This window comes from Melospiza melodia, chromosome 13 (assembly GCF_035770615.1).
Source record: "Melospiza melodia melodia isolate bMelMel2 chromosome 13, bMelMel2.pri, whole genome shotgun sequence".
In the NCBI taxonomy this organism is placed as follows: Eukaryota; Metazoa; Chordata; class Aves; order Passeriformes; family Passerellidae; genus Melospiza; species Melospiza melodia.
In genome coordinates this window covers 21,404,259-21,422,703 of record NC_086206.1, presented here as the reverse complement: position 1 = coordinate 21,422,703, position 18,445 = coordinate 21,404,259, and the positions used below count along the sequence as shown (strand labels likewise).

Below are 18,445 nucleotides of genomic sequence, written 5' to 3'. Positions count from 1 at the left end.
AGCGCTGGGAGCGGAACCGGGAACGGAACCGGGAGCGGTACCCGGAGAACCGGGAAGGTACCGGGAGCATCTGCGCACGCGCAGGTCTTGCCCAATTCAAAAATGGCGCCCCGCAGGCCCCACCCAGCGCGCTCAGGGGGCGGGGCCGCCCGTGGTCTGATCGCTGCCATTGGCTGTTGGGAACCGGGCGCTGCGGTCTCCACCAATAGCGAGGCGGGACCGGCCGCAGCCCACAGTGACGTGCGTGGCGCGGGGGCGGGGCCTGAGTGCGGCCGGCAGCGATGGCGGCGGAGCGAGCGCTGGCGATGGCGACCTGCACGGCCCCGGTGAACATCGCCGTGATCAAGTACTGTGAGTGCCGGGATACGGCCGGGGCGGGCACGGGGACACGGGCTCCTGGCTGGGCTGGGTGTGCCGTGTCCGGTCGGACCGGGCCGGGCTGGGCTGCGCTGTGTCCCTGCTGGCCGTGCTGTTCCGTGCCATTCCAAGCCGTGCCAAGCGCTGCTATGCCATGCTCTGCTTTGTGTCCCTCAGTGCCATTCGGAACTGTTCCATGCCGCTCCTAGCCATGCCATGCCATGCCATGCCATGCCATGCCATGCCATGCCATGCCATGCCATGCCATGCCATGCCATGCCATGCCATGCCATGCCATGCCATTCCTGGCTGTGCCGTGCCATGCATTTCTGGTCCATCAGTGCCTTCAAACTTTCATGCCATTCCTACCCATCCCATGCCATTCCAAGCCGTGCCATGCCGTGCTCTCTTGCAGGGGGCAAGCGAGACACCGACCTCATCCTGCCCATCAACTCCTCCCTGAGCGTGACGCTGCACCAGGACCAGGTGGGTCAGCATGAGGACCATGAGCAGGTTTAGGATCGGGATCAGGACCAGATTTAGGACCAGGACCAGGTTTAGGACCAGCCCCCAGGGGTGCTGACCCCCCTCCCTCTCTCCCCACAGCTCAAGACCACCACGACGGCGGCCGCCAGCCGGGATTTCACGGAGGACCGGCTGTGGCTCAATGGGAAGGAGGCGGACGTGGGGCACCCGCGGGTGCAGGCCTGTCTGCGTGAGGGTGAGTGTCCCCTGCTGGGGCTGTCCCTGCTGTCCCCTCTGTCCCTTACCCCAGTGTCCCTGCTGTCCCTGATCCTGCTGACCCCTCTGTCCCTGCTGTCCCCACTGTCCCTGTCCCCTCTATCCCTGACCCTGCTGTCCCCACTGCTCCTGTTGTCCCTGAGCCTACTGTCCCAGACCCCTGACCTGCTGTCCCCATTGTCCCCGCTGTCCCTTAACTCCCTGTCCCCTCTGTCCCTGACCCCACTGTCCCCACTGTCCCTGCTGTCCCCTATCCCCACTGTCCCCTCTGACCCCTCTGTCCCTGTCCCCACTGTCCCTGCCGTCTCTGTACCCCCTGACCCCTCTGTCCCCCCGTCCCTGACCCCGCTGTCCCTGCTGTCCCCACTGTCCCTGTCCCCGCTGACCCCTCTGTCCCCTCTGTCCCTGTCCCCTCTGTCCCTGTCCCGCTGTCCCCGCAGTGCGGCGCCTGGCCCGGAAGCGCCGCGGGGGCGGTGAGGACGCGGCCGCTCTCAGCCTGTCCTACAAGATCCACATCGCCTCCGAGAACAACTTCCCCACGGCCGCGGGGCTGGCCTCGTCTGCCGCCGGCTACGCCTGCCTGGGTGCGTGTGGGGCTGTCCCCTCGGGGCTGGCAGGGCTGCCAGGGGTGCCAGGGCTGTCCCTGTGCCTGTCCCGCAGTGTCCGCGCTGGTCTGACTCTATGGTGGCAGCAGGAGGGGTGACAGGGCTGTCCCTGTGCCTGTCCCGCAGTGTCGGCTCTGGCCCGGCTCTATGGGCTGGAGGAGGAGCTGTCCGAGGTGGCGCGGCGGGGCTCGGGCAGCGCCTGTCGCAGCATGTTCGGTGGCTTCGTGCAGTGGCAGCGCGGGGAGCGCCCCGATGGCACCGACAGCCTGGCCCTGCAGGTGGCCCCCGAGACGCACTGGCCGGAGCTGCGTGTCCTCGTCCTGGTGGTGAGGGGCTGGCAGGGATTTGGGTGGGATTTGGGACACGGGGGGTCAGGAGGGGCCGTGTCCCAGCGTCTGTGTCCCCACAGGTCAGTGGGGAGAAGAAGCCAGTGGGCAGCACGGCGGGCATGCAGACCAGCGTGGAGACCAGTCCCCTGCTGAAGGTAGGGGGACACGGGACTCGTCCTGCCCGGGCAGGGACAGGGTCCCCTTTCACTTGGAATGGGGCTGGACAGTGTGCAGTGGCACCCAGAGGGGCATGGTGCTGTGGGTGTCACCAAACTGCGGGGACAGTGACCTTCCTCCTGTGGGTATCCCCAAATTGGGGCTGACCACAACCCACCTGCTGTGGTGGTCACCAAATTTGGGTAACCGTGACCCTCCTGCTATGGATGTCACTAAACTGGGGTGGCCACAACCTGCCTGCTGTGGTTGTCACTGATGCGGGGTGACCATGACCCACCTGCCATGGGTGTCACTGGGCTGATGGTGACCCCCCTGCTGTGGTCGTCACTGATTTGAGGTGACCATGACCCGCCTGCCGTGGGTGTCACTGGGCTGATGGTGACCCCCCTGCTGTGGTCGTCACTGATTTGAGGTGACCATGACCTGCCTGCCGTGGGTGTCACCGGGCTGATGGTGACCATGCTGTGGCAGCACCGGGCAGAGGTGGTGGTCCCCGAGCGCCTTGCCCAGATGATGCAGCACATCCGTGACCGTGACTTCGAGGGCTTTGGCCAGCTGGCCATGAGGGACAGCAACCAGTTCCACGCCACCTGCCTGGACACCTTCCCGCCCATCTTCTACCTGACGGACGTGTCGCGCCACATCATCGCGCTGGCGCACCGCTACAACGCCCACCACGGCCACACCAAGGTACCCGCGGGGCCCCGGGGCTGCCGTGGCACTGTGGCACTCACTGGGTCCCCACATCCGTCCCCATGTCCCCACGATGCCACCACAGGTCGCCTACTCCTTCGACGCCGGCCCCAACGCCGTCATCTTCGCGCTGGCCGACACCGTGGCTGAGTTTGTGGAGGTGGTGAGGCGCAGCTTCCCCCCCGCCACCAACGGGGACCAGTAAGGCAACCCCTGCTTACTGGGGAGGGTGGGGGTGCTGGGGACACTGGGGACACGGGGACTGAGCGCTGTCTGTGTCACAGGTTTGTGCGGGGGCTGCCGGTGGGCTCAGCCGTGCTGCCGCCGGAGCTGGAGGCTGCCGTGCTCAGCCAGCCCGTGCCTGGGGCTGTCCAGTACATCCTGCACACCAAGGTGAGCTGGGGGGGGGGGACACGGCCTGGGGAGGGGGGCTCTGACCCCATCCCTGCCCCCGAGGGGGTGTGGGACCCCACTGCTGTGCCCCGGGGTGTACGGGATCCCATTCCTGTCCCAATTCCTAGGGGAATGTGTGGGACCCCATCCCTCTTCCCATCCCCAGGGTGGGGTGTGGGGCCCTGTCCCCATCTCCAGGGGGGTGTCCAGGACCCCATCCCTGTCCCAGTTCCCAGGGTGGTGTGTGGGGCCCTGTCCCCATCCCCAGGTGGGTGTGCATTCCCTTTTGGGGTCCGTGGGGCCCAGAGGTGCCCCCCACCCACAGTGGGAGCTCCTTGGTGTCCCTGACCTGTGTCCTGTCCCACAGCCTGGCCCTGGTCCCCAGCTCGTGGATGACCCCAGCCAGCACCTGCTGGGCCCAGATGGGCTGCCCCGGAGCCGTGCCTGACCCTGGTGACATTCTGGGACAGCCAGGGGGACTCTGCCACTGCCACCAGCGGGCCTCGGGACCCTGAGCCAGCCCTGCTGCAGAGCTGTCCCCAGCCCTGGGGCAGGATGTCAACCCGGGGCTGGTTTTTAATCTTTTGTAAGGAAATAGAGGGTTCCCATCTCCAGTGCTGTTTTGGGGTGTCGCGTTCTGTGTGTGGGGCTGGGGGAGGAACAGAGGATGGGGACAGTCCTGGGGCTGTCCCTGCCCCTCCGCGCCATCCGTGTCACCGCCGTGTCCCCGGTGTGGCCCCGGGCCGGTGCCGTGTCTCCTCGGGGGCGTGGCCTGTTCCGAAGGGGCGTGGTTAATACAAATGGGTGTGGCATTCTGAAAAGGGTGTGGTCAATACGAATGGGGCGTGGCCTGTGCGGGTAGCGCCGCACCCGCCTTCCGGGTCGGGACCGTCCGAGCGGAGCCGAACCGGGACGGGCCGGGCCCACCGGGAGCAGCGGAGCTCCAGCGGGCCGAGCCGAGCAGAGCGGGCCGAGCCGAACCCGAGCGAGCAGAGCCGAACCGGGCCGGGCCGGGAGCAGCTGAACCCGCTCGGAGCGAGCCGAGCGGAACCGAGAGCAGCCGAAGGCGCTCGGGAGTAGCCGGGAGCAGCCGAACCCGTTCGGCCCGAGCCGAGCGGAGCCGGGAGCAGCCGAACCCGTTCGGAGCGAGCCGAGCGGAGCAGCCGAACCCGCTCGGGCCGGTTCCGTCGGGCCATGGGGCAGATCGAGTGGGCCATGTGGGCGAACGAGCAGGCGCTGGCCGCCGGGCTCAGTGAGTGTGAGGGGGTTTGGGGGGTTTGGGGCACTCCGGGAAGTCCCCGGGCTCTGAAGGAGTGAGCGCCCCGCGGGCTGGGGATGCCGAGCCCCGGGAATGGGCTGGGATGGGATTTGGGGGGGTCCCGGTCCCACCGGGCTGAGGGTGAGGGCGGGGGACGGCCGGGAAGTCCCGGCCCGGCGGGGCTGGAGGCTCCGCTTCCTCCTTTTCTCTTCCTCCTCTGCCCTCTCTTCTTCGGTTCCGTTCTCTCCTCTTGCTCCGGCCGCGAGGCCAAAAACCTCCCCCGAGGCCGTTCCCGAGGCCAAAATCCTCCCCCAGGGCCCCGGAGCTCCCCAGCCCGGGGGTCCCGCACCAGCATCGCCCCCGCGTCCGCTCCGGGAGCGCTCGGGGCCGGGGACCCCCAGGGCCGTAACCCCGGGCTGCGGGTCCCGTGTGTCCCCAGGACCATGACCCGGAGTTTGGGAGGGCATATCCTGGTCTCGGGGCTGTAACTGGGGATTTGGGAGCTGCATCCCGGGTTGGGGAGTTTGTATCCCGGGTTGGGGAGTTTGTATCCCGGGTTGGGGAGTTTGTATCCCGAGTTGGGGTTTGTATCCCGGTTTGGGGGGGTTTTATCCCGGTTTGGGGGTTTTATCCCGGTTTGGGGGTTTGTATCCAGGTTTGGGGTTTGTATCCTGGTTTGGAGGGTTGTATCCCGGGTTGGGGAGATTGTATCCAGGTTTGGGGGCTGTATCCCGGTTTAGGGGTTGTATCCCGGGTTGGGGTCGGTGTCCCTGTTTGGGCTCGGTATCCCGTTTTGGGGTCGCTATCCCGGTTTAGGGGATGATATCCCTGTTTGGGGTGGGTATCCCGGTTTGGGCTCGGTATCCCCGTTTGCGCTCGGTATCCCGGTTTGGGGGTCGGTATCCCGGTTTGGGATCGCTGTCCCGGTTTAGGGGATGATATCCCGGGTTGGGGTTGGTATCCCGGTTTGGGGCTCGGTATCCCGGTTTGGGCTCGGTATCCCTGTTTGGGGTCGCTATCCCGGCCCGCTGTGACCGCTCCGTCCCCTCCGTTCCCGCAGTCCTGCTGACGGGCGGCATCGTGGCCGTGGCGGGGCAGTTCAAGGGCTGGTACTTCGCGGCGTACTCCATGTATCCTTCCCGACAGCATTCCCGGGGCTGGGCTGCGGGAAAACCCCGTCCCGAACGGGTGGGAGGCATGACCGGGCAGGGGTCACATCCTCATCTCCCCACCCTGCTCCCCGCTGTGCGTTCCCTGCCCCACGCAGCCCTTCTGGGGTGTCCTTGGGGCCGTTCCCGTCCCATCCCGCCTTTCCTTGACGCCCCGGCAGCGCTGCAGGCGTCCTGGTGTGCCTGCTCGAGTATCCCAGGAGCAAACGGAAAAAGGGCTCCACCATGGAGAGGTGGTGAGTGCTGGGTCCCCCCACCCTGCAGCCATGGGGGTCCCTGGGGGCTGGCTGTCCCCCGAGGGTGGGGACACCCCCAGTGACCCCCCTGCCATCACCCTGCAGTGGCCAGAAGTACCTGACAGCCGTGGTGAAGCTGCTGGGGCCCCTCACCAGGAATTATTACATCCGAGCCATCCTCCACGCTGCGTGAGTGGGGTGCAGGGTTGAGAATGGGGGCTGAGCCCCCCCAGCTCCCTCTGAACCCCAAATCTCTGTCACAGCCTGGCTGTCCCTGCTGGATTCCTCCTCTCCACCATCCTGGGCACCGTCTGCCTGGGCATTGCCAGTGGCATCTACCTGCTGGTGAGAGCACAGGGGTTTTGGGGCTTTTGGGGGGCTGGGAGAGGGAGGCCACCCCTAAACCCACGCACCGGTGTTTGCATGGGAATTCCAGCGGCATTCCCAGATGGGGCTGCAGGAACAGCCTGTCCCAAAGGGGGTGGGCAGGGGTCATGTCACATCCTCCCCTCCGGTCCCACTGTGCTTTCCCTGCCCCTTTTTGGGCTGGGGGTTGATCCTTGGCCCTGCTGTGACCCCGCAGGCCGCGGTGCGAGGGGAGGAGTGGAGACCCATCGAGCAGAAGCCCCGGGAGAGGCCCCAAGGGGGGGGCACCATGAAGGCTCCCCCCAGCAACCCCCCGCCCCGGCCGCCCCCCGACGCCCGCAGGAAGCAGCCGGAGCTGGGGGGGCAGGTGAACCCCATCCCCGTGGAGGTGGAGTAATGGGGATCCCCTGCCCTGCTCTGCTCCTGCTCCCCAGCTGCTCCTGGATCCGCTGCAGCCATCCGCTGGGCTCCTGGGGCCCCCAAAACCCCGGGGCTGGGAGCCCCCAGCTCCTGGGATCATCAGTTCCCATGGGCTCCCCAAGGGATCCCCAAAACCCCAGTGATGCTCTGGGGTCCCCAGCTCTCCTGGAGATCCCCAAATCCCCAGCAATGCTCAGCTCTTTGTAGGATTTCCATCCTCTGGGGATCCCCAAATCCTCTAAGATGCTCAGCTCCTCTAAGATGCTCAGCTTGTAGGATCTCCATCTCCCTGTAGGATCTTCGTCTCCTGGGGATCCCCAAATCTCCAGCAATGCTCAGCTCCTTGTAGGATTTCCATTTCTCTGTAGGATCTCCTGGGGATCCCCAAATCCTCAGCAATGCTCAGCTCTTTGTAGGATCTTCCTGGGGATCCCCAAATCCCCTAAGATGCTCAGCTCCTCTAAGATGCTCAGCTGCTTGTAGGATCTCCATCTCCCTCTAAGATCTCCATCCTCTGGAGATCCCCAAATCCCCTAAGATGCTCAGCTCCCAATTTCCCAGCGATGTGATGCTCCCTGTGGGGTTCCCAGTCCTCGGAGGCTTCCCAGCTTCTGGAGATTCCCAAATCCCTGGGCCTGCTCAGCTCCCTGTGGGGTCTCCAGCTCCCAGGCACTCCCCAGCTCCTGGGCTCCCCAAATCCCAAGAACGTTCAGCTTCCTGTGGGGTCTGCAGCCCCCAAGGCCTTCCCAGCTCCTAAGGATCCCCCAAATCCCTGGGCATTCTCAGCTCCCTGAGGGTCCCAGCTCTCCAGGCACCCCCAGTTCCCTGGGGGATCCCCAGATCCCTGTGGAAGTGCAGCTCCCAGGGGGATCAGGCAGCTCTGCTCCTGCTCTCCCTGCTTTTTGTCATTTTTGTCATTTCTGCAGTTGCTGTTGCAATAAAAAGTGGGAAAGGCCCTGGCTGCCCCTGCCTCCTGCTCCAGGGGAGTCCCCCCAGCCCTGCCCCGCTCCTGGGCACAGGACTGGGGAGGTGCTTTGGGCACAAACAGTGCAGTTATGGGCAAATCCAGGATGTGGATGTGCAGAGTATGGCCAGGGCAGGGCCCCCTCCCAAAATCCTTGTGGAGCCCACAGTGGGGTGGGACTGGGAGGAACTGGGAGGGCCCCACCCTGGAGCTGCACAGGGGCTCCCACAGGAGCCCCCAGCACCTGGGGCACCCCCAGCAGGGAATGTGGGGAGCATATCCCTGCCCAGTGCCCCTGGTGGCTGCTGCAAGTGTGACGTGGGTGCCAAATCCTTGATCCCACTGGGATCAGCAGCTGCTCAGGCCCCCTCTGCCCCCTCCCCACACAGACCCTGCCCCTCGGGGGCTGCAGGTGGCCCAGGGTCCCCCAGGTGCTGCCAGCACAGCTGGGGTGGCCCTGGCAGGTGGCACCAGGCCCGTGGGACGTGGTGCCCGGGGGCAGAGCCGTGGGAAAGGTGTGGGTGTCGGGGTGCCAGGGCTGGGTCCCCCCCAGGCTGGGGGTGTGGGGCACCCTGTGCCCTCCCTGTCACCTCCCAGTTCATCCTGCCCTGCTGCTTTGGTGCTCTGCCCGCCGTGCAGGGGCTGAGGGCTGTCCCACGATGTCCCTCTGTCCCTTTGTCCCTCTGTCCCTGTGCCCCAATTCCCCACATCCCAATGCCCTGGCTGGGAACGGAGCAAGGACCTTACCAGGAGTTGTTGGCTTTTATTTGCAGCATTAAATAGCACTAGGAAGGAGACAATAAATACATTTTTGGGGGAATAAATAACCAGTGAGTGCAGCACTCACAGGGTCTGGCCGTGGGGCAGTGCTGGCCCTGGAGGCACAGCCGTGGCCGGGGGGGGTCAGCAATAAATAACAGAGGGTACAAAACCCCCCCGGCAGCAAAACTTATAAATAACTGATAAATAACCAGGGAGGGGCCACCCTGGCGGGGTCGGGTGCTCTAAAACAAGCACGGGTGGTGTGACACTGTCAGCAGGGTGACATGGTCAGGGGGGTGGCACGGTCACGGAGGTGACACGGTCCCGGGGGTGACACGGTCATGGGGGTGACACGGTCCCGGGGGTGACACGGTCCCGGGGGTGACGCGGCGTGGGCTCAGTGCGCCGTGCGGGGCAGGACGCAGGTGCAGCCCACGGGCACTCGGATGTAATCCACCTCCAGCGCCACCAGCCCCAGCCCCGCGGGCCGCGGGCACGGCTTGCGCCGCAGCACCAGCATGGTCTGCTGGATGGTCACCGAGTTGAGCGCCGTGGTCTCCCGGCCGGTTTTCACGTCCACGCAGCCGCTGCACAGGCACTCGGCGAAGGCCAGCTTGCGCGGATAGCGGTTCTCGTCCTCGTCGATGCTGCGGGGACACGGCGACGCTTTCACTCGTGCCGGCAGCTCTAACCGGCCGGGAAGGGGATACGCGGGGGGTGTCGGGGAGCGGGGCACTCACCGGTATCGCCAGGGCGAGATGGAGCGCTCGTGGGGCTCGCTGCGGAGCCCGGTGCGCAGCGACAGCGCGGGACAGGCGGGCGGGCGCTGCCGCCGCCGCCGCCGGGCCCCGGCCGCCTCCAGGCGCTCCAGCTGCGGCACCAGCTGCACCGACAGGTGCCGGTCCCAGCGCAGGCTGCGGCCCAGCAGCTGCGCCGGAGCCTCGTCCCCCAGCTCGGCCCCGCTGAAGCAGCGCACGGCGGAGTGAGCGGAGCCGGCCCCGGCGCGCCGCAGCCCCCGGCACTGCCCCAGCGCCGCCAGCACGGCCAGGACACACAGCCAGCCCTGCGGGGACAGCACAGGGTCAGGGACACACAGGGACACACGGCCAGGACAGACAGACAGCCCTGCGGGGACAGCACAGGGTCAGGGACACACAGGGACAGGGACACACGGCCAGGACAGACAGACAGCCCTGCGGGGACAGCACAGCGTCAGGGACACACAGGGACACACGGCCAGGACAGACAGACAGCCCTGCGGGGACAGCACAGCGTCAGGGACACACAGGGACACACGGCCAGGACAGACAGACAGCCCTGTGGGGACAGCACAGGGTCAGGGACACACAGGGACAGGGACACACGGCCAGAGTGACAGGGACACCCAAAGGGACAGCCACACACACCAGGGGACTCAGAGACAACCAAAGGGACGGGCACACAAGCCAAAATGACAGGGACATTCAAACAGACCGGGACGCACAGCTAGAGTGACAGGGACACCCAAGGAGACAGGGACACACGGACAGAGTGACAGTGACACCAGAGGGACAGGGACACACGGACAGAGTGACAGTGACACCAAAGGGACGGGCACACACACACAGGGGGGTTGGACGGGCAGGGACCAGCAGAGCCCTCCCCAAAATGTGAGTGCGCAGCCCCGGGGCCTGGGCAGGCGTGTGCCCATGTATCGATCTGTTATCTATCCGTTATCTATCCATAATCCATCCCTTATCTATCTATTTCCTGTCCATTATATATTTATCTATTCCCACACGTCTCTCTATCCGTATAATCTCTGTATCTATAGATGTCTCCATATCTCTATGTCTACAGAGCATCTGTACGTTTTTATCTGTACACAGATACCTCTAGAGCATCTCTGTATCTCTATCTCGATATTTCTGTTTCTATTTCTGTCTTTATCTATATCTGTATCTCTGTCTATATCAGTATATCTATAGCTATATATCTATATATCAATATAGCTAGCTATTTCTATCTATAGCTATCTATATCTATATATCAATATATCAATATATCAATATAGCTATGTATATATTTCTATCTGTATCGATCTATATCTATCTATATTTATATATATATATATACAAGATCTATATATTTATATATATATGTATCCCATCCCTAAAAACTTAGCACACCCACATGCATACGTGCTTGGATACACTCAATATCCACACTCACACACTGCACACGCACACACACACATATATAAATATGTATTTTATATAAATATAGAAAAAGAAAGAGAAATAAAAATAGAAAACGACAAATACACATGCACAAAAATATATTATTTTTTACATATTTCTATTAAAATACATCTATTTTATATATATAAAAAGATATTATATATATAATAGATATAATTTTTATATCTATAGAATAAATATATTATATAAATATATAAGAGAAATATAAACAAAAATATAAAACTATGCACACACAAAATATATGTTTATATATAAAAAATATATATAAAGATATATAACATTTTTATATTTATAGAAATATATTTTATGTAAGTATATAAAATAAACAAAAAAAATACAACTATAAATACACACACCCAAATGCATCTATAAAAATGTATATTTATATAAAATATATTAAAGTATATATATATGTATAGTAAAATATTTGATATATATATAAAAGATATATACAATTTTTGAGATATATTTATAAAAAAGTAAGTAAATATATATTTTATATAAATATATAAAAATAAATAAAAATAAAACCTAAATTATAAGTGCACATACACAAATATATATAAAACGGATATATGTTTATAGAAAAATATGAAAATATATTTAGATATATAAAATATATAAAAAGATATATATTAAATTTTTATTTAAAGGCCAAGGGAAGGTGTTTACAGGCAGAGGGTGAGCACACACCTATAGACCCCCAGCCTAATGTGTCCTACATAATGTATAATATGTGTAATGTATTATGGTAAAGTAAATATAATATACACAACGTCTCATATGGTTTATGTCTCATAAAATCTACATGGTATATACATAATATACATAAACTGTAATATATATACTTAAATATACAATATACTATATACTATATACTATATAATATAAAAATATAACATAATATATAATATATACTAACATAAACATACTGTCTCGCACATGGATATATTCATATATTAAAAATCTTATGTATTATAAATTATATATGTATACGTGTATAGATATTAATATAAAGCAGAATATACATTATACATATGTTATATATGTGTATATTTTTATATTTATTTATATATTTTAAATTTTTATATTTTCATATGTACGTATAGATCAGTATACAAATAAATTTATATATATACATATATATACACATATATTTTATATTATTTATTTTAATTTATTTATTTATATACTTTTATATTTATATACATATGTATATATGTTTATATATAGGTGTATATTTATTTCTACATTTTATATTTATGTAAAAATATATGTCTATATTTATATACATGTATATATGTTTATATATAGGCTTATATTTATTTCTATATTTTATATTTATGTAAAAATATATGTCTATATTTACATACATACATCTAGCAGAGTCTGCACACCCTGCCCCTACAGGAGTAGGAAATATCTGTGCACACACCTGCAGCTAATCCTGTGCACTCACACCCACACAGACACAGAAATCACCTGTTTGTGTGTGTGAATGAAATATTAAATCAAGGATAAACAACCCCTCGAATGAGAATAAATAATGGAAAAAACATAATGGATTTAAATAAATTAGAAACAAACATAATAGCAAGATATAAATTTATATACTTAAATACTTTTAAATGTAAGTATATAAAATAAAAATAAGTATCAATACGTAGATAAAGAAATAAATAAATAAGGGAATAGGTAATATAAAGAAAAGGATAAAGTAAAGAAATGAAGAGTATACATAGACATAGAAAATGAGAATAAAATAGAAAATTAAAATAACAAATAAAAATATCATAGAATGGGATATAGATAACATAAATTTGAATATAACTGCATATTAAATATCATCCCTGCAGTAATAAATATAAATCTGTGCGTGTTGGCAGTGCACACACACGGGGACAGGGACAGCATCCAGCAGCCCCTGTGTTCAGGGCTGCCAAAAACACCCCTGGATCCCTCTGTGTGTGCAGGGAGGCACAGGAGTGTGGGCTGAGCTCCCACACTCAGCACACACACGGATATAAATACAGATAAACACTTAGGTAAAAAAAAGATAGAAATATATAATATATGTCTATATAGAATTATAAAATATAATTATAAAGTATGCTAATATATTATATATTATTTATATATTAGAAATTTAATAGATTATGTATTAAAATATTATATTAATATATTTATATAATATTAATACATTCGTGTTAATGTATATTAAATATTAAGGTAAAAATATAATATAATATAATATAATATAATATAATATAATATAATATAATATAATATAATATAATATAATATAATATAATATAATATAATATAATATAATATAATATACATATAATATAATATAATATAATATACATATACATATACATATTATATTATATTATATTATATTATATTATATTACATTACATTACATTACATTATATTACGTTATATTATGTTATGTTATGTTATGTTATGTTATGTTATGTTATGTTATATTATATACATATTATATACATATTATATACATATTATATATGTACACACACACAGAGCCCTGCACATGGCGTGTTACACACACAGATACAAACACACACAGAGCAAAACCACACACACAAAATACACACGCATGTAGAGAGCCCCACACATGATGTGCAACTCCCACACATAAAACTCACACACAAAGAACCCTGCACATGGCGTGTAACAGATACACACAGGTAATAAAATGAAAATACACACACAGAGCTGTGCACAGGGTGTGTAACACACACGTGTAATAAAACTACAGAGAGCTGTGCACACGACATATAACGCATATAATAAACACACACACAATAAACACTGAGGCTCAGAGCTGTGCACACAGTGTGTAACACACACGTATAAAAGCCCACACATGACATGTAACACATATAATGAACTCTCACACACACTCAGAGCAATGTCCAAGGTGTGTAACACACACATAACACCCACACGTGACATATAACATACATAATGAACACACACAGAGCTGTGCACACCGTGTGTAACACACACATTAAACACACATAAAATCCCACACATGACATATAACACATATAATAAACACACACATATTAAACACACATAAAACCCCACACATGACGTGTAGCACATATAATGAGTGCACACACACACACTCAGAGCTGTGCCCAAGGTGTGTAACACACACATAACACCCACACATGGCAAATAACACATATAATGAACACAAACACACACACAGAGCTATGCACACAGTGTGTAACTCATACATTACACATAAAGCCCCACACATGACATTTAACACATATAATGAACACACACACACAATAAACACTCACAGGGAGCCCTGCACATGGTGCGTAACACACACACACAGAGCTGTGCCCAAGGTGTGTAACACACACATTAAACACACATAAAACCCCACACATGACATGTAACGCATATAATGAGCACACACACTCAGAGTTCAAGGTGTGTAACACACACATAACACCCCACACATGACATATAACACATATAATGAACACATACGCACATTAAACACACATAACACCCCACACATGACATGTAACACATATAATGAACACATACACACATTAAACACACATAACACCCCACACATGACATTTAACACATATAATGAACACATACACACATTAAACACACATAACACCCCACACATGACATGTAACACATATAATGACCTCTCACACACACTCAGAGCAATGTGCAAGGTGTGTAACACAAACATTACACCCCACACATGACATATAACTCATATAATGAACACATACACACATTAAACACACATGAAACCCCACACACGACACATGACACACCCCACACCCTGCCAGCCCCACGCTTTCCCCCCTCACCCCCAACATCCCCCAGCGCCCCCAGACCCCGCGTTACCATCAGCCAGGTGTGGAGGCACCACGCCAAGGTTTGGGGGGCACGGGGGGCAGGGAACGGGCCCGGATTTGGGCACGGGAGCACGGCAGGGTCTGGGGGGCCCTCGGGAAGCGCAGCCCCGGGGATGAGGCGGCCGAGTGGCAGCGCCGCCGCCGCCGCCGCCTTTTTATAGGGCCGGGCAGGTGATGTGCACACACCTGGAAACTCCAGCTCCAGGTTCCTTCCTCCTCCCCGCACAGGGCCGGCACTTCCTTCTGCTCTCCACGTGTGCCGGCCGGGAGCACGGGCGCCTCCGAGCCCCGCAATTTGGGCAGGGAGGCGGGCAGGGGTGTCCCGGTGACACCGGGCCGGGACGGGCATCCCCCAGGCCGTGCCCCGTTGCGTCAGCGGCACCGTGAGATCACCGTGGCATTCCCGGGCAGAAATCCCAAATTGGGCAACGCTGGGAAGGGCTCGAGGGCTGCCACGGGCCCTCCGGGATGGCCCCACGGCCTCCAGCGGCACCAGCGGGATGCTGGTTTGGTGCTGGAGCAAGGAGCAGGGCTGGAGGATGGGAAACCCCAGAGACCCCAAAAATTGTTCTCTGAATGAGAGGGGTCTGGCAGAGGTACCCCAGATGATGCCCCCCACTAACGCTTCACACCAGTAGGACACTGGTTCCATACTGGGAACAAGGAGCCTGGGAAATCCTCAGAGCCCCCAAATTGCTCCCTAAATTTATCAGAGGGACCCCTCAATGATGCCAGGCAGGGCAGAAGCTGCAGAAGCCCCCAGTTACGCACCAGTGATACAATGGTTTCACACTGGGTGCTCCCCTGGATAACAGAGCAGCTTTTCCAGCTCCATGGAGCTGCTCGTGCCCCAAAAACCCCAAAATGAGGGGTACAGATCCCCCCAAGGCAAGGGAGATGCAGAGAAAAGCAGGAAACAGTAAAATTGGTTATCAAAATATTTTATTTCAGGGAGATCCCTCCAAAAAAAAAAAAAAAAAAGAAAAAAAAAGGAAAAAAAAAGAAAAAAACAAAACAAAACAAAACAAAACAAAAAAAAAACAAAACAAAACAAAAAAAAAAAGGAAAAACCAAAGGAAGAAGGACCCTCCTGGCAGACGGACACCCACAACACCTGCAGGGCTCCTGGGAAATCAACTGAAGCCAGCCCCTGCTCCAAAGAAACGACAGGGCACTCCCGAGGGCTGAGGCAGGAATAGATATATTTATATTGTTCCTGGGGGAGGAGGGTGCTGCCAGCAGTTCACAGCAGTTTTCGGCTCTCTCGGCACACGGGACTAGAACTGCATTGCTGAAGACACTCAACACACAGCAGGGCTAACTAGGAGAATACAACTGGAGGCTAGCAAAGAGGAGAGGGGACACAGGAGAGCTGGGAGCACCCAGGGCTGGAGTCCTCTGTGCACATTTACAGGGCCCCGGAGCCCTCCCGGAGCCGCTCGTCGGGCAAAAACTTCCTTAATTTCTTTGTTTTGTGTGTGTGTGTGTGTGTGTGTGTGTGTATGTGTGTGTGTGTGGGTTTTACGTTTGTTTTTTTTATTTTTTTAAAAAGAACCGCGCGGCCAAAACGAAGACGAGGAACTGCAAAATCCCAAAGCGGCCGCTTGGCTTCTGCCTCTCTTTATAAAAACCTCAGCAGTCACTGGGGGCACAGCCCACTATACTTTGCCCGGGATCTTGGCGCGTTTGCGGGCGATGGCGTCCTCCACGGCCTTGAGCTGCTTCAGCAGCTCCTCCCTGCGGGACAGGGTGCTGGACTTGCCGCCCTTGGCAGCGCCAGGGCCCGGCTCCGAGCCCTTGCCCGGCACGCTGGTGACTTTGCTGGAGCTCTTGGACTGAGGGGACAGCTGGCGTTTCCTGCAGGGACAGAGAGAGATGGGAATGGCCCAAATTAGGGAATCCAAGAGGGGATTGTGCACTGAGCCCTGCTGGCCACACTAAAATCACAGTTTTGAACATCCTTTCCCATACTGGTTTCATCTCTTTCTAAGATGAAAAGTGCACTGAGCCCCACTGGCCACACTGGTTTCTAAGGTCCTTTCCCACATAAATTTTATCTCTTTCCATAGGCAGGGACGCTTTTCACTACCCCAGGAGGCTCCAGCCTGGCCTTGGGCACTGCCAGGGATGGGGCAGCCAGATTCTCTGGGCATCCTGTGGCAGGGCCTCCTCATCCTCACTAGGGAAGGATTTCTCCCTAATTTCTGAGCTGAACTAAAATAGCAGGAACTGCCACATCTAACACATGGCTCCAGGAGCAGGTGGGAGGAAAGAGGTTGGAGATAGGAGGAGGCCTTGGGTTGAAAACTGGCTTAACAGTAAAAAAACAGATATTACATGGGGATTCTCAAATTCCCAGGATTAAACTCAGTGCCAGCTCATGGCTGCAGTGAGCAGCTCCCTGTGAGACCCAGAGGGGAGAGCAGCCCTGGAGCATCCCCTAAATCCCGAATCCTTCAGACCCTTCCGTGTGATGTTGCCCCCAGAGATCCCTGGAGAGGATCCACAGCCCTTGAGGCCCCAGATCCACACATCCAACACTGCACTGGGACATTGCAGCAGGCACAGCCTGCCAGGAATTTGGCTGAGTTGCATGGAAGGTGCAAAGGCAGGGCTGTCCCTGCTCTGTCCCATGCAGGGGACACAGCCACAGCAGCAAAGGGAGCAGCTGAGGCTGTGCCAGGCTGGGAAAAGGGGAATGAGGCTCTGGAACCAGGAGCCAGGAGGAGCTGGCCAGGGGGAAGGGGCTGCACTCTGGTGCTCTTTAACACCGTGCTAAAGAGCTGCAGAGGCACTGGCTGAGCTCAGGGCTCAGCTCCTGACCCACTTGGCTCTGGGTGCTCCTGCTCTTCTCCCAGCTGGAGCTCTGCACAAGCCCTGGCACCCCTGACACCAGCCCAGGCAGCTCCGCGTCCTTCCTGGCGCTGTGTTCCATGGAAACTGCAGCTGCTGGCCCGGGACAGCCCGGGACAGCCCGGGAGAGGGGCTGCAGGCCCTGCAGGGCTGTGAGGCCCAGCAGAAGCAGCAGCACTCACCTGTCTGCCTGTGCAGGGGAAGGTTTTGGGTTCTGGCCCCGCTGCCGTTCCTGTTTGGGGGACGAGGGTCTCCCGGCCGCCTTCCTATCGCGAGAGCCTGGGGAGAGCACAAGGACATTCCTTCATTTTCCTGCTGGGCACCAAGGCACAGGCCACCCCTGCCTGCACCCACTGACCACACTGTGCCAAAAACGATGCCAAAAACGATGCCAGGTCCAGCAGCAGCTGGAAGAGCCTCACTGTGTTCCCCCTGCACCTCTGGGGGAGCAGAGAAGCCAGGCAGGGCTGTGCCCCGCAGTCACCTGCACACACCACCTTCCACCAGCCCTTCCTCACCCTCCAGCTGCTGGAGCGAGGCTCCTCCATGGCACTCTGTGCCTGCAGAGCTGCTGGCTCTGCCCTGGCGGGTCACAGGGTGGCTCCTGCAGGGACAGGCGAGGGCAGCTCTGCAGCTTTGGGAGCCAGCGGGGCCTGCCCCGGGCAGCAGCACCCCCGTGTTTGTGCAGCACGGCTCAGCTGCCAGGCCCTGCCCCAACACAGCTGCCCTGGGCACGCAGGGAGGCTGGGGAGCAGCTGGGGTACCCCAGGAACAGAGAGGGAATTCCACATGCAAGGCAGCCTGTGGAGCTGCTGCCCTGCTCTGACCTCAGGCAGTAAAGGTGCCCAGTCCCCATGGCAGCAGCCCCTGTGTGTGCCAGGGCATCCCTCTGCTCCTGGGGATGGACACTGGGGCAGCCTCAGCCCACAGGTGCAGGTGACAGAGCAGGTGAC

At 55.4% G+C, this 18,445-nt stretch overlaps 4 protein-coding genes across 7 annotated transcripts in view; 2 read left to right on the top strand and 2 right to left on the bottom strand.

Annotated features, from left to right (window-relative positions):
- The first annotated feature begins 256 nt into the window (after window positions 1-256).
- MVD (mevalonate diphosphate decarboxylase) lies at window positions 257-3,909 on the top strand. The gene is made up of 10 exons (XM_063168188.1): window positions 257-351; window positions 773-843; window positions 964-1,078; window positions 1,539-1,682; window positions 1,830-2,029; window positions 2,113-2,187; window positions 2,681-2,899; window positions 2,988-3,103; window positions 3,187-3,295; window positions 3,663-3,909. The coding sequence occupies exons 1-10, from the start codon at window positions 282-284 to the stop codon at window positions 3,741-3,743; spliced, it is 1,200 nt and encodes a 399-aa protein (XP_063024258.1). The 5' UTR covers window positions 257-281; the 3' UTR covers window positions 3,744-3,909.
- Window positions 3,910-4,260: 351 nt separating this feature from the next.
- On the top strand, window positions 4,261-7,700 carry LOC134424417 (cytochrome b-245 light chain). Its single transcript, XM_063168189.1, has 6 exons — window positions 4,261-4,547; window positions 5,614-5,683; window positions 5,884-5,958; window positions 6,064-6,147; window positions 6,222-6,303; window positions 6,542-7,700. Exons 1-6 carry the CDS (start codon window positions 4,490-4,492, stop codon window positions 6,719-6,721), a joined length of 549 nt encoding a protein of 182 aa, XP_063024259.1. The 5' UTR covers window positions 4,261-4,489; the 3' UTR covers window positions 6,722-7,700.
- Window positions 7,701-8,867: 1,167 nt separating this feature from the next.
- Window positions 8,868-9,527, bottom strand: IL17C (interleukin 17C; the record flags this gene model as incomplete). The annotated part of the gene is made up of 2 exons (XM_063168335.1): window positions 8,868-9,117; window positions 9,211-9,527. Coding segments are annotated over 2 exons (567 nt in total), but the record flags the coding sequence as incomplete, so codon positions are not given.
- A 6,297-nt stretch (window positions 9,528-15,824) lies between these two features.
- Window positions 15,825-18,445, bottom strand: part of ZC3H18 (zinc finger CCCH-type containing 18) — a 44,970-nt gene continuing 42,349 nt past the window's right edge. For all 4 annotated transcript variants that reach the window (XM_063168181.1, XM_063168182.1, XM_063168184.1 and 1 more), the window contains 2 exons: window positions 17,675-17,771; window positions 15,825-16,496 (listed from right to left, as the gene is read on the bottom strand). In XM_063168181.1, coding sequence (XP_063024251.1) covers window positions 16,298-16,496; window positions 17,675-17,771 — 296 coding nt within the window. In that variant the 3' untranslated portion in view covers window positions 15,825-16,297. The remainder of the gene's footprint in view (window positions 16,497-17,674; window positions 17,772-18,445) is intronic.